The sequence below is a fragment of the Helianthus annuus genome, chromosome 16 (genome assembly GCF_002127325.2).
Source record: "Helianthus annuus cultivar XRQ/B chromosome 16, HanXRQr2.0-SUNRISE, whole genome shotgun sequence".
Classification (NCBI taxonomy): Eukaryota; Viridiplantae; Streptophyta; class Magnoliopsida; order Asterales; family Asteraceae; genus Helianthus; species Helianthus annuus.
This window is the reverse complement of record NC_035448.2, coordinates 45,906,496-45,922,354: the sequence shown is the minus strand read 5'-3', so window position 1 is coordinate 45,922,354 and position 15,859 is coordinate 45,906,496. Positions and strand designations below refer to the sequence as shown.

The window sequence follows — 15,859 nt, the reverse complement described above, 5'->3', positions numbered from 1 at the left end:
GTGACCGTAAAAAAAAATAATTAACACATTACATAATATAAATAAATTATTAACAACAAAAAATAATATAACTAAATTATTAACACTGAAAAATAAAAACGACAAAACCTAATCTTCTCGGTCTCAGTATGACGGCTTGCCTAGTTCACGGTTGTGACGTGATTTCCTCTTCTTTTTCGTCAATGATCATCTGCGCTGCCTGCATTACGACGTTTGCAAAAAACAGATCGCCTTCACCCGAGGATGACAAACACCACGAAGAAGAAGACATGGCTAAACTTATAAAATTTGAAGAAATGTATAAAAAGGTAAGAGAGATTGAGTTGATTTGGTTTGAAAAGAGGGATAAATGGTTATTATTTATAAAGAAAGTAATTATTCTTTTTTATTCAATGAGCTGTTCAACGGCTATAAAATTCAAAAGGTGGCACGTCTTCCTGGCTTGGGCTTGACGTTTGCGATGGGGACAAGCCCAGGGGCGGCACGCCCAATCGACGAACTAGACGACCCGGAGACTAGCCTCACAGCCTGCAAACTAAGGTGTTGTTTGTTTTTTCAGAGGTAAAAGGTCTGCAGTCTACGGACCACATCTGTAGGCATCTGCAGGAAAAGAGGTGGACCAAATGTCTGCAGTCTGCAAGGAGAAGATCGTTTTTTTTTTTACTTCTACAAAAACCTTGGGTTATGTTCTCTTCTCACAACAAACACAGCAATACACTCCTCTCTCTCTCTGCCTTCATCTACCACCACCACCACAACCATCCGCCATCAACCTGCCACCGCTATCAACCTGCAACGATCATCAACCTGCCACCGCCATCAACCCGCCACCGCCATCAACCCGCCACCATACCAAAATACCAACCATCAACAGTGGTGGCGGAGAAATGTTGGGGTCAGCCCCTGTTTCGAGCAAGCTTTCAGATCTGAGCAACGACCATCTTCCCCACCAACCAACTCCTCCACCACCGACTGAGCAACCTTTCAGATCTGAGCAACCCCCTGATGTTCGACGGTGAAACGATGAGAGAGAAAGTAGAGAGGGGTGAGAAAGAGGGGGTAGCCGGAGAAGGGTTCACCGGACTCGTTGTGGGGGTGGAGGTGGTGGCGGAGATGTGGTGGTGTAGGTGGTGGCGGAGATGTGGTGGTGGAGGTGGTGGCGGAGATGGGTGGTGAAGGTGATGCAGAGAGAAGAGGAGGTGGTGGTCTGTGTTGAATGGAAGAGAGAAGAGGTTTGAAGACTTGGGTTCATGTCTGCTTGGGGAAGAGGTGGGGAAGAGGTTTTTGGTGAGAAGCTCTTCAAGAAAACAAACAAGCTGCAGGACCCAACGATCTGCGTGTGTCTGCGCGACGCAGACATAAGTGGCCAGAAGCACTTTTCTTCAAAAAACAAACAGCACCTAAGATTTTATCAAAACGTGATTGCACGCAGATAATAGTATTCTTGGAAAAACATCGGGTGCTCAAATCTCGGTTGTTTCACAATTAAATCCAAGTCAATATAATACTTCATCGAAGTGAAATTTCTAACAGATCGACATTCTGAAAATGTTAATTCACACTACACATGTCAACAAGCCAAACTAGGGATGATATATAACAATAAGAAAAGGTAAATGTGGATGTGGATGTATTAGCAAATAGATTATTCAAATATGCTTAGATGGATTACATAGTCGATGACAGAACTAAAAAGGAAACAACTTGCTGAGGGACATGTATGTTATTTTTTTAATATTGATGTATAACCTGTGGAGATATATAAATATTAAATAGATTCGGGTGGCATCTCCCAGCTCATTCTTGCACGCATGTCCATGCATCATCCTCTCTCATTTATATTTTTAATTCTCCAGCTCATGCCACTTTCAATCTCACTATCACATATCTGTCTGTATCTATTATATATTGTGTAGTTTTAAATTACAATCACTATATTTCCAGGAAATAAGCCACTACGTCAGTGTAGTTGATTGAATGGATCCGTGTCCTTTCGTTCGAATTGTAGTCAGAAATTTATGTCTTAAGTTTTGCAACAGCCCTCCACCGTTGAGTTGTTATTGCAAGATTAAGCTCAAGAACTTCACAACCCAGATCGCCGATGTTGCGTGTTCTGATCATGTGAATCAAGTAGGCGATCAGGTTCAGGCAAGCTTCAGTTTCAAGAAATCAGAGTTCGATAAGCTGGTGCTTGACAAATCAAACGGACTGAAAATACAACTCTATTCGGGTCCGAAAGGAAATCCAATTTGTGGTGTTGGATCCAGTAAGCTTATCGGTGCTGTTTCGGTGAGCTTGGACTCTAAGGTGATCGATAATAACCGGGGATGCCTGGTGCTTCACAACCGATGGGTAAAGGTTGGTTCCAAGAAATCGGTTGAGTTGCATTTGGATGTGCGGGTTGAACCCGACCCAAGATTTGTTTTCGTGTTTGATGGTGAACCCGAGTGTAGCCCACAAGTTTTCCAAGTTAATGGGAATCTTCGTCAAGCTGTTTTTACTTGCAAATTCAGTTTCCGAACCTCGGGTGACCGCAACCTGAGATCTGGGTAACGTCTTTATGTTTTGTTAATTGGAGTGAACAAATTTTTCTTGTAATTTGTATCTTACAGTTATCTTGGTTCACCTCTCAGATCATCAGAAGCAAACAACTCCGGAAAGTGGTTAAGATCAATGAGACAAGAGAAAGAAAAAGTTGTGAAAGAGCGAAAAGGATGGTCGATTACAATCCATGATCTGTCGGGTTCACCAGTAGCGATGGCATCGATGGTGACACCGTTTGTCCCATCACACGGATCAGACGACGTTGGCCGCTCGAATCCAGGTGGTTGGCTCATACTTCGACCGGGTAACAACACATGGAAGCCCTGGGGCCGTCTAGAGGCATGGAGGGACTCTACAGGCCTTCTCGGCTATCGTTTCGAGCTACTACCAGAGGCTGGGCTGGACCCGATTACTATATCAAACTCCACTATCAGTTCTAAGCACGGTGGATTATTCACTATAGACATAAGCAACGGGGCGTCACCCATGATCACCCCAAGCGGCAGCTTTGACTCCGGCTCAGGTTCGTGGTCATGGTCAGGGTCAGATGGGTCATGGGCACAAGTAATGTATCGAGGTTTTGTAATGTCATCTAAGGTGGGTGGTACCAATCCGGAAGTGGAGATTGGGGTTCAATACGTTACGTGCACAGAGGATGCGGCTGCGTACGTAGCGTTAGCGGCCGCTGTGGATTTGAGCGTGGACGCCTGCCAGCCGTTCTCTAAAAAGCTCCGTAAGGAGCTGAGATACGACGGAGAATAGTTACCCGAGTGGATTTGTTCAAAGTTGGCTTGTTTGTTTTATACCTTCTTTAATTTCCTGTGAGATTGCTTCACCAGGGGTTTTTGTTTTTCTTTAAATGAGTTTTGAATTGTCACATGTACAGTTGTGTTGTATAGATTTTCACAATTATCCTTTGAACATGGTTTTAGTCTTCTTTACTATCCTTTAAACTTTATGATGTCCTACAAACCGTACTTTCGAGATCAGTCATACTGCCCCTTGATGTTGATCACTTTTTCACTTCCTCTCAACATCAACATCAATTTCCATATTCCCCTCTTATTTACACATACCTTATATCTTATTTTCACACCCCCTATTGCATACGGGCCGTATAACATTATACGGCCCGTATAGAATGTTTTTGAATAGAAAAATGCGCAAAGAATGTTTTTTTTGATTTTACTATATACGGTCCGTATATAGTTATACGGGCTGTATACATGTGTATACGATCATTAAAACGTATACGGCTCAATGGATTTATTTTGTGAGTTTTTTTCAAACTTTTTGATGTTACCAAATGTATACGAGCCGTATAACTGTATACGGGCCGTATATAAGGTTGTTTTTTCCAGTTTCCCGTTTTTTTTCCAATAAAAACACAATCATTCTAGGGTCTCTAAACTCTTCATCACCTTTAACAATGTCGATAAACGTTGATCGGAACATGCCGCTTAAATGGAGCACAAGTAGAGTAACATTACCGATCAGACCGTTGATGGAAACCTTAGCGATCGCAGAGATCTTCGTGTTGGTTATTTATCTATCCTGCTAGTTATCGGCGGGGATGGGTACAGAAACCACCAAGGATGATAATGGATTGGTTACAGAAACCACTAGCAGAAGAACCCGACACAAACAAGTTCTCCACAATTTGATCACATTTGACTTCGTCTGTCCAAGTTTGAGAACCTGATTCAGATACACAACGGTATGTGTTCATATCAGCGTTGTTTATCACCCTGTGTGAGCATTGGAAGCCCGACAAACAGTCTTAGATTGGTTTAATATCTTTAATCTGTTAGAACGATCCTTGTTTTGTCACGTACATGCGTTTAATTCCCAAACATCATTACAAATACCACGTTTTGTTGTGCTAGTTATTCGGAATGTTTCGGATCATCTTTAGTAGTGTTTGTTTGACGACCTGATTCAGATTTAAACAATGCACGCCTCATTTAATCTTTTTTACTCATTTCTTCGATTTCAACAAATCTTTTCAACAATCAGTAAGCAAATACACAACGTTATTAAGATAATGAACTATCAAATGTGATGGGTACATTCCGAAGGGATGGCTTCTATGATGATCCGAAACATTCCGAATAACTAGCAGAACAACCCGACACAAACAAGTTCTCCACAGTTTGTTATTCAGATCTCTATTCGGTCATCTTTCCAAACTACAACACACGATAAGTTTAAACTTTATAGTGTGTGATTTGACCAGGAAAAGATTGGAGGTGATTTATACTTTTAATAAGCTGTCATAGTTGTCAAATTCGTTGCGTGCATTCATATTGTTTAGATAACAACAGATAATGAATGGATTGTTGGACTTCTATGCAGCTGTAGGATCCGTACTTAAAGGTCTCTATAAAATATGCAACCGAGACTGCCTTGTTAATTTTAATGAAGCAATGAAGATTGAATGTGCAAACCGCAACCGTCTTTGACTATGGAAACGGTGGCTATGGGAAATCACCATTTCCGTTGTGTATTTGCTTACTGATCTGGAATTGGAGAACCGTTGTGTATCTAAATCAGGTTCTCAAACAAACACCACTAACAATGAGATGGAAAATTGCATCAACTCTCCTATATCAACATACTCTTCTCCAGACGGTTGATCAGCCTGTACCGAAGAAACCAAATTCGCAACAATGAAAACGCCGATAAACGTTGATCGGAAAACGTCGCTTAGTTGTTATGAATGACAACTTGAGGGGTCTAGTCCTAGCTAGTTGTTATCATCTGATTATTTCTATGTGTCGGGTTCTTCTGCTAGTTGTCGGGCTTCCAATGCTCACACAGGGTGATAAACAACGCTGATATGAACACATACCAACTGCTTTATCTTGAGTCGTCAGGAAAACTTTTCCTAATGGGAGGGTGAGTAGTATGAGTCTGAGTCCATTGTGGTTCGTGAATGTTTCGAATCATCATAGAAGACGTGTCGGGTTTGTATTTCCTAAAGCCACTGTTTCCGTAGTAAAAAACGGTTGCGGTTTGCAATGTAATCAAACTTGGACATCAGACGTAAATCTTGAAGCAAATATGTTTTGGTAGGTTGAAAGAGGTGAATGATCTTGAAAGATTCGTTGAAATCAAAGAAAAGAGTAAAAAGATGATATGATTGTCTAAAGAAGCGTTTTTATCATGTGTCATCTGATTGTCATTCTGAATAACTAGCAGAACACGTGTCGGGTTCTTCTGCTACTTATTCGGAATGTTTCGAATCATCAGTAAAACCACAAGGACGAAATCAATAATTAACTCTCATTAAAATTAACAATGCGGCCTCGATTGAAGATGTAATTGCAAGACTGTTTGTCGGGCTTCCAATGCTCACACGGGGTGATAAACAACCCTTGATGTTGAAACCGGTTTTACCTCATGAAAAGGAAAGAAACAAATATTTTTAGAGAAGCATTGGGATTTAAGGGTTTAGTTAGAAAGTAATCCTATATTGTCTAAAGATGAGCTTTTATCATGTGTCGTATGACTGTAATAAAACGGAAGCTATCAACACAGGGATGGGTACAGAACCCGAGACGATTCATGTGAGCCCTATGAAGCAAGTGTCTGTCTATTCAATTGAGAAGAATCATTGCATTACATCCCCGTTGAAAACAAGTTATTGTAATGATGGGACCCTTGATTTGAAACAAAAGTTTTCTTTTTAAGCTTGATGGATGTCCGTTATCTCAACGCTTCTCCTTACATTACTGATCTGAAATTGTAGAACCGTTGTGTATTTGCTTACTGATCTGCAATTGGAGAACCGTTGTGTATCTGAATCAGGTTCTCAAACAAACACTACTAAAGATGAGTTGGTATTGAACCAACAAAATCCGAATCTTGAAAAACCGACATTCCTTCAACCATTCTAAACCCTAGCTGGAAACAAACCAACAAAATCCGAATACTGAAAAACATCAGCAACCATTTTTCCTTTTCCTTCAATTTCGAGAACATTCTCCCTAACACGATAAAACCACTTATTTTGCTAGTGGGTTTTATAAGTCAAAGTTAACTTTCAGATTCAGATTCAGGAAGACATGTCGGCTTCTGTACCCATTAATGTTTTATTTTTTTTCTACTTTTAGAAAGGTTTGACCACCTCACGACTGTAATAAAGCGGATCATAATCCCAGATTGTCTAGAGAAGCGCTTTTATCATGTGTCATATGTTGGACAGAATATATAGACGACTTAAAGAAACAGAGAATACGTTATGAGATTCTTCGAGAATTAGAAAAGGAGAAAATACGGAATGACAACGGTGCTGGTCTTTTCTCCCACGTATTTTATAAAATGAACTGTCTCGTTTGATTGGCACCTTAAACCCCTTATATACTTTGAGAAAAATCCAATTTTCGAGGAATACGGGCCGTATAAGATTATACGGCCCGTATACAATGTTCGTATACATTGTATACGACAATGTAACTTATTTTCACATGGTGTATACGGGCCATATAAAGTTATACGGCCCACATAGAATTAAATAAACTGACAATGTCTGGGCTAGCAGACTTCGTCAGTTTATTTAATTCTATACGGGTCGTATAACTTTATACGACCCGTATACACCATGTGAAAATAAGCTTTTTCCATGTGTTATAATTAGGACCCTTTCCATATTCATATCCCTTAAAAAACCAATCAACTTCTCTCCTGACAAGCTTTTGGTAAACACATCCGCAATTTGTCTTTGTGTGCTAAAATACTCCAAGTTCATTTCTTTCTTCAAAACATTAATTGAAGACATTATTTTACTTTTGACTCAAGTTTCTAAGTAGTAGTTGTAATCACACGAACTCAGGGGTTGCCATTGCAACAACAATACACTTGGTTTCTATGGTAGATAATGAGTCTGTGGATTGTCTCTGATTGCTTCATGTAACAACCCGCACTTTTGTGCGTTGTTACTACTCGTTATACTCGTTACGCCTAGCACTAGAGATTCGGATCATAATGTAACTACATCGGATACATCGCTAAATCGAAGTATAACCGAATAATTACGCATACTCTCTCGCTATTACAAGCTATTTTTTTCGTAAATAATAACACTCACGATGGTGTTGAGTGAGGACTTAATCTACCCTCCTCGATAACCGTGAGGTGTCAAAATATAAAACATCAACGCTAGCGAGGACTTTCGGGTGAGTACCACGACTCCAGCCATCGTGACGATGACGACAATACGAGCAAGTAGTGCCCCGATAATCCTTGTGGCACATCACATCAAAGAACGCATTCGGAGGCACGCGTAACTCGATCATCGCACCGAATATTGGATATATAGATACGTATATACAACCCTTTTTGAGATTAATTATAATAAATAAATAATAATATAAATATATGAAAATGTGTAACCAAACTATCACAATGCTTAACGATTGAAACGAAATGCCAAAACTTAAAGCGCCGGAGGCGTTTGATCAAGTGGCACTTCGATCGGACAGCCGTCCTGTCGGAGCGCCGTCCTGTCGGAGCGGCGTCCTGTCGGACAGCCGTCCTGTCGGACAGTCGTCCTGTTCGATCGGACAGCCGTCCTGTCGGAGCGCTGTCCTGTCGGAGCGCCGCCCTGTTCAATCGAACAGCCGTCCTGTCGGACAGCCGTCCTGCTCGATCGGACAGCCGACCTATCCGACTCACTGCACCACCTCCTCTCCTCTCTTGCCTACAAATACCTCCACTTTCACATCAATAGCCTTGATGTGGAGCTCTCACTCGACCAGCACGCTTTGGGGCTCTTTCCTCTCAATTTCTCGTGAATCTTGTAAGTTTCTACCTCAAATCTTGTACTTCCTTGATCTATATGCATTCCCCCACCTTTCTATCTTTCAAATTCCAACTTTTAACCGTGAAATCAATAGATTTGAGGTGTTCTAGGATGATGTCATCAGGGAGTTCTTATGAACTTCAAGTGTTGGCCTCATTCCACCAAGAACCACTCAGATCTAAAGGATTTCCACAAGAATCAACAATATTTTCACATCAGATCTACACCTAAACGCGAATAAAAGGATTGAATGATGGTTTTCCAACTTTATTTCAACTCTTTTACTCTCAGAGTATTCAAAAAAGGTGGAATCGGAGCTTAAACCGACCTTCTACTCATTTCTAGTGTCGTGTTGGTCAAAGATCTGATTCCTAGCGATGAAACAACCAATTTCGGGTTAAACAAGGGAAAACCGCCAAGAACGGCGAGTTCTGATGGAACGGGGTGATTCCCGGCCGATAGAACAAGCCGGTTTTGGTGGAATTTCAGTTGTTTAACGCGTCCCAGCAAACGTCTCGACCAAAACCACCGAAAAACTTGCAAATTGTCGAATACAGCTGGTCAGGCTAACCTATCGGACAGGCCAGCCTATCGGACAGGACAGGCCAGCTTATCGGACAGGACAGGCCAGCTTATCGGACAGGACAGGCCAGCCTATCGGACAGGCCAACCTATCAGATAGGATAGGCCAGCCTATCGGACAGGCCAGCCTATCGAACAGGCCAGCCTATCGGACAGGACAAGCCGATCGGACAGGCTAGCCGATTGGACAGCCCCTCCGAACGGGCCAACCTTTGATCTAATTACCATCCGTTTTCGTGTATTCCGTTATCATTTGACGCGCTATTCAATACTCATGAAATTATTCTCAAATCAGGGCATTCTCAGGCATTATCCCGTCAATCCAACCAAATACGCACTGTGAGTATACTTGACCCCTTTTTATCGAATTTTGGGTGTAACATACGTTCCTTATAAATCGAACCTATCAAACGAATGATTTAATTAGTAAACTTTCCACTTGCGAATAACTGTTTACATAGTATATGTGATGCTAGTTGCATGTATGCTAGGACTTATACTCGTGACGTCCCACCACGACTAGTATAGTACTATTGCGCCCGACGGGGTCTAGTTATGCCATCGAAGAATCAAGCATCGAGGACTTAGCTGGTAGTATCAGTTTTGTGAGTATATATGTCGTGTATTACGTTTATGCATGTGGAAATTCGCAGCACTTTTAATCTACTATACTATTACATATCAAACCTGTATACTCGCCAATACTTTTGTATTGACAATATTTTAACGTATGTTGCAGGTTTAGTCGAAGTCTACATTAAATCAAGCTAGGAAGTCTAGAAACTCACCTAAAAGCTAGGTTGTCGGATTTGAATTGTTCGAGAGGACAAGAAATCTGTGATAACTTATGTGACTGTATTGTTTGTTAGTATGGGATAACAAATGTAATAAATATTATCGCAATTTTGTTGTTAGGGATTCTCTTGAGCAATCTGATTCGCCTAGTGCCGCGCCCCGATGATTCCGCCATCGGTTGGGGTGTAACAGATTGGTATCAGAGCCATAACTATAGGGAATTAGGCAAGACTCGACCTAGTCCGGGTCGACGTCTTAGAGAATGACCTAGTCTATAGTCTAAGCACCCACAGGCTGCCTCGTACGAACCCAGTGGGGTTTGTATTGCGCCTACCTAATGCTTTCGATCGGAATTGCAAAGACTACGACTTTGTGTGAACCCCGCATACTACAATTTCACACAAAGAAGCCTTTCATAAGGCTGAAATACTACCTAGCCTTTCCTAAGGCTGGCACAATACACATGTTTTCGAAAATACTCGCATCTCACAACCGAGTGATCCAGTCGAGACCAGGTGTGAAAACCAATAACTCTCGATAGGATTGCTCACTCAGCGCGTTTTTCTAGCACGAGAATCTTTCGTTGAGTTAGGAGTGACATCCATACCTCGACGAAAGCCTCCATTTCGAAATTCTAGTGGAGCTCTCGGATTAATTCGATGAGCACAACCACAACTGGGAACGAAACCGTTAAGTCAGGGGTGAAACCCGTACCTTAATGAGCCGTTCCACTCCCTAAAATATTTTTCAAAAGTTCTCACCAGGGACTCGACCATCACAATGACTTAAGCCATGCGATGACTAGGAGGACGAATGCCATGAGCTGCATCCTAGTGGAAGCATAAATCTTCAAAGTCAACGCGTGTACAGAAACTTGTTAGGCATGATTGGGTTACCTTGGGCAGTCGACGCCTAAACACCCGAGGCACTCCGAGTACTTTACTAAGCCTACGATTCACTGGCCTTACATTTCGATGAACTTAGCCACATTTGTGTGTTTAACTACGATTTTTTTGCTCCCTATTTTACAAAACGCATAACTCGCACAGCCATCGCAATCCAAAACAAAGACCGAATGTTCGCAACAAAACTAATGTCTAAATTGTCCGAATTCCTCCCGCATACTCTCTCTCTATCTCTCAACGCGCCCTCGCGCATTCTAAACCGTAATAAATGTGTATAAATATAAACTACAACTATCTATATCTAAGTACAATCAAAACATTGTGTGAGAATCTAGGAAATTTCGTATCTCCTATGTGGCTCCTAGGTGAAGTCTATTTATATTGCACGTTACAAGTTTCGATCGCGCTTCATCGCATCGTAAACTCAAAAATCATTATGATCGAATCTCATTCCAAATCTATGTGTCTAGATGCCTTCCAACAACTCTGCCTCGAGACGAACAGCTAGGAGAAGAGCCAAACGAAGCGCCGATAAGAGGATTGCCTCGCTTGTGACCAGGGAAGTGGTCAAGCTCATTCCTCAAATTGTCGCTCAAGTGCACTCTCTCAGTAACTCTCGAGCCACGAAGGACTCTAAGACGCAATCGCCGCAACCGACTTTTCTCTACAAACACTTCAAAGCCTGTGACCCGATGGAATTCACAGGTGAAGGAGGTGTGATCCAACTGCTCCAGTGGTTCGATTCTATCGAAGTCACCCTTCGACAAAGTGGGTGTCCTGATAGTTTCCGTACTACTTGTGCTACCGGAGTATTTCAATCCCGAGCACTCGACTGGTGGACCGCCGAATGCAACAAACGTGGGATCTCCGCAGCGTACGCCTTCTCTTGGGACGAGCTGAAGGAACTCATGAAGGAAGAATATTGTCCCTCTCACGAAGTCCAGAAGCTAGAAAACGAATTTTGGGAAATCAAGCAAACCGAAGGTGACAATGCTGGCTTTACAGCAAGGTTCAAGCAGCTTAGTGCAATCTGCCCAAGTCAAGTCGACACTTCAGAAAAAGCCATTCCCAAGTACATCCGCGGCTTACCTGAGTGTGTGGGTGATTTTGTCGAAGCTACAAGACCTGCTACCATCGAAGAAGCCTACCGTTTAGCCGCAGAGATCAACAACAAACGAGTCCTGGACGGACTTTTCTCTAAGAAGCCTGTCAAACAAGCTCATCAAGCAATCATCATCAACTCATCCGACGATTCCTCTAGCGAATCAGTTGATGGTTCGTCTGACAACTTCTCTGAAGATTCTTCTGAGGATTGCTCTGACAATGTTTCCGTCGAATCACCAGACGAATCCGCTGACAACACCGCATCATCCCGAGAAGATCAACCCAAGCGCAAATGAAAGACCGTGAGCCCAGACTCTGCAACAACTGGACTGTTGCAACCAAAACCTCTCCGAGCAGTATCGGTTCAACAGAAGCATGCTTACAATGGGCCTCATCCCCTGTGTTTCACTTGCACGTATCATCACCCGCCAGAAGCAAATTGTCGCTATTGCACAAATTGCAACTGGTATGGTCATCATACACAACACTGCCGCATAGGACCGCAGCCTTGAGGAATTTCAGCAACGACCGCAGTCCCCCCCAGAAGGCTTCCACAGCAACGTTATTTTGCTTCTAATGTTGTTGTAATAATACGACTTATCGCCGTCATTTTCTTTTATGTGTGGAACTTATTTCATCTATCGTCGCATGTGGATTCTATTTCTCTTATACTCGTGCACCATCTAAACGCTAGCACTATGTACTATACAATGTATTTTTCCCTTACAACACTCTTAGAACGAGGTACGATAGACATGCAAGGAACAACTAATCGCGGGTGCACACAGAATTATTTTGGTCAGTGCACGGAGATCGTAGTGAAATTCTAATGGTGACATAACGTTTAAAAGCATGGTCAAGCGTGGTACCTCCAAGGTATAAGCGTCTTGGCCATGTCAACAAAGCATGACACCAAACCACGAGACATAAGTAGTAGGGGTAACGCAAGGTGTGCTTTACCATACTACCGAGGTTTCGTGAAGAAAGTGCCATGTGGAGTTGGACGTTATTAGACCTATTATAATATTATGATTATTTTGACACAATACAAATCGATCGCAAGGCGTAACAAAACTAAGTCGCATCACTGCGAGACTTCACGCAAGTCTGCGTACGCAACGCAATTGCCACATCGATGGACTTGGGTAAGTTCACTCGGAAGAGAAATTGGAGCAACGCAAGACTGGTCGTAAGTCTATAACGCAACTCGATCACAGTTTTGCTAGATCTATCTCGCAATCTAAGTCACTCGATATATGGCTCGAAATCGCAATCGCATCTTGTGTTTATCTCGCAATCTCTACCGCTGGTTATCAACCATTGTGTGAACTCCTACCACCTGGTATGGATCGCTTATTGTGGATCGCTAGACGAGTATCGAAAATCACTGGCCACTTTTCGCTTAAACGCATTTCGCGCCTATTTCATCAACTCGACACTCTTATCGCATCTTGCTACCACTTATCGATGTACGTGTTTTCTGTGTTACGTTAGCACGCACGACCTCGCTTCACGAGACAAAACTAATAGGGCTGAAACATGGTGATGTTTTAACCATATTGGCAGACTTTCGTGGAAAAAGGCCATGCGGGCTAATATTAGTTAATGGTTGTGGTGTATTCAACTCAATCGAATCGCATATCACTCGCAACGCAACAATCGTCACTTATCAATTATTTGGGGTCGAATTGCTTATCGCTATACAAATCATCGCTCATCGCTTGGGAGTCGTCGCAGTTGTGTTGTATTAGGGTACATGACATCGCTTCACGAGACAAAACTAATATGGGAAACGTGGTGTTTGCCGTATTAGCAACTCTCGTGGAAACATGCCATGTGGATTTTATGTGGAATCGAATCAAAAATCACGGCATTCGGCATCGCTTATCAATCGCCGTCTAACCCAGTGTGCCATATCAATGTTTCATATGATCGAACTACTCGCACTCGCTATCTATGCTTTGTTTGCATCCGAGCCGCATCTATTCACGACTTGATCTAGCATCCTATCGCTTGGACCGAGGGAACGAAATCCTATCTGTGTCTTATCGTCGCGCGTGACACCGCCTCAAGAAACAGAGGTAATATGGGCAAAACATGGTGGATACGCCGCTGGTACTTCCTATATATAAGTGTTTTAATCATATTAACAAACTTTCGTGGGAAAGTGCCACGTAGGGGCTCGATGTAAATTATTTTTCCGTACTGTTAAAGAAAACCATTTTTTATAAAATTTTGATTAAAACCGTTGGACAAGTGAAATTTTCTTACGACATGGAGGGAACATCAAATCAGTTCAGCTCTGTGCCCAATGGAAGTTTCATAAGTCCAGTATTTCCTTAAAACTTTTGCAATGACAAAAAGAAATCTTCCCGAAAACGATGGTTCGACAATCGAGTTTCAGCTCGAACCCACGTTGTAGGAAAGCTTTCTTAAAACTTATTTTGCTGCCGAATTCTTTTAAAATGTATGACTCAAAATATGTTATCAAACTAACAAAAAAACCCTTCCCATAGCGCTGGTGTGGACATCGATGCAGTTAGCGCCGCGCCATGAGGGGATTTTCCTAAATATCTTCGAAGATTAATCGATTATCAGTAAGTTTAAAACGCTATGGAATCGCTTTTGTGTGTGTTATCGCTTTGGTTGTTCGAATTGTATCTTCTCACCGCTCTCGCTCGTCGAATCTCAATCGATCGCTCGCTCATCTAGACGCTTTTAATCGCTACCTTCATTCGCATCAACTCTTACGACCCTACTAATGGATTAATTTCGGGACGAAATTTCCTAAAGCAGGGGAGACTGTAACAACCCGCACTTTTGTGCGTTGTTACTACTCGTTATACTCGTTACGCCTAGCACCAGAGATTCGGATCATAATGTAACTATATCGGATACATCGCTAAATCGAAGTATAACCGAATAATTACGCATACTCTATTGCTATTACAAGCTATTTTTTCGTAAATAATAACACTCACGATGGTGTTGAGTGAGGACTTAATCTACCCTCCTCGATAACCGTGAGGTGTCAAAATATAAACCATCAACGCTAGCGAGGACTTTCGGGTGAGTACCATGACTCCATCCATCGTGACAATGACGGCAATACGAGCAAGTAGTGCCCCGATAATCGTTGTGGCACATCACATCGAAGAACGCACTCGAAGGCACGCGTAACCCGATCATCGCACTGAATATTGGATATATAGATACGTATATACGACCCTTTTTGTGATTAATTATAATAAATAAATAAATAATAATATAAATATATGAAAATGTGTAACCAAACTATCGCAACGCTTAACGATTGAAACGAAACGCCAAAACTTAAAGCGCCGGAGGCGTTTGATCGAATGGCACTTCGATCGGAGCGCCGTCCTGTCGGAGCGCCGTCCTGTCGGAGCGTCGTCCTGTCGGACACCCGTCCTGTCGGACAGTCGTCCTGTTCGATCGGACAGCCGTCCTGTCGGAGCGCCGTCCTGTCGGAGCGCCGCCCTGTTCGATCGAACAACCGTCCTGTCGGACAGCCGTCCTGTTCGATCGGCCAGCCGACCTATCCGACTCACTGCACCACCTCCTCTCCTCTCTTGCCTATAAATACCTTCACTTTCACATCAATAGCCTTGATGTGGAGCTCTCACTCGACCAACACGCTTTGGGGCTCTTTCCTCTCAATTTCTCGTGATTCTTGTAAGTTTCTACCTCAAATCTTGTACTTCCTTGATCTATATGCATTCCCCCACCTTTCTATCTTTCAAATTCCAACCTTTAACCGTGAAATCAACAGATTTGAGGTGTTCTAGGATGATGTCATCAGGGAGTTCTTATGAACTTCAAGTGTTGGCCTCATTCCACCAAGAACAACTCAGATCTAAAGGATTTCCACAAGATTCAACAAGATTTTCACATCAGATCTACACCTAAACGCGAATAAACGGATTGAAAGATGGTTTTCCAACTTTCTTTCAACTCTTTTACTCCCAGAGTATTCTAAAACGGTGGAATCGGAGCTTAAACCGACCTTCTACTCATTTTCAGTGTCGTGTTGGTCAAAGATCTGATTCCTAGCGATGAAACAACCAATTTCGGGTTAAACAAGGGAAAACCGCCAAGAACGGCG

The 15,859-nt window shown here is 42.4% G+C and overlaps 1 protein-coding gene across 1 annotated transcript; it reads left to right on the top strand.

Annotated features, from left to right (window-relative positions):
• Positions 1-1,820: 1,820 nt before the first annotated feature.
• On the top strand, positions 1,821-3,481 carry LOC110923088. The gene is made up of 2 exons (XM_022167267.2): positions 1,821-2,549; positions 2,634-3,481. Exons 1-2 carry the CDS (start codon positions 1,978-1,980, stop codon positions 3,304-3,306), a joined length of 1,245 nt encoding a protein of 414 aa, XP_022022959.1. The 5' UTR covers positions 1,821-1,977; the 3' UTR covers positions 3,307-3,481.
• The last annotated feature ends 12,378 nt before the right edge of the window (positions 3,482-15,859 follow it).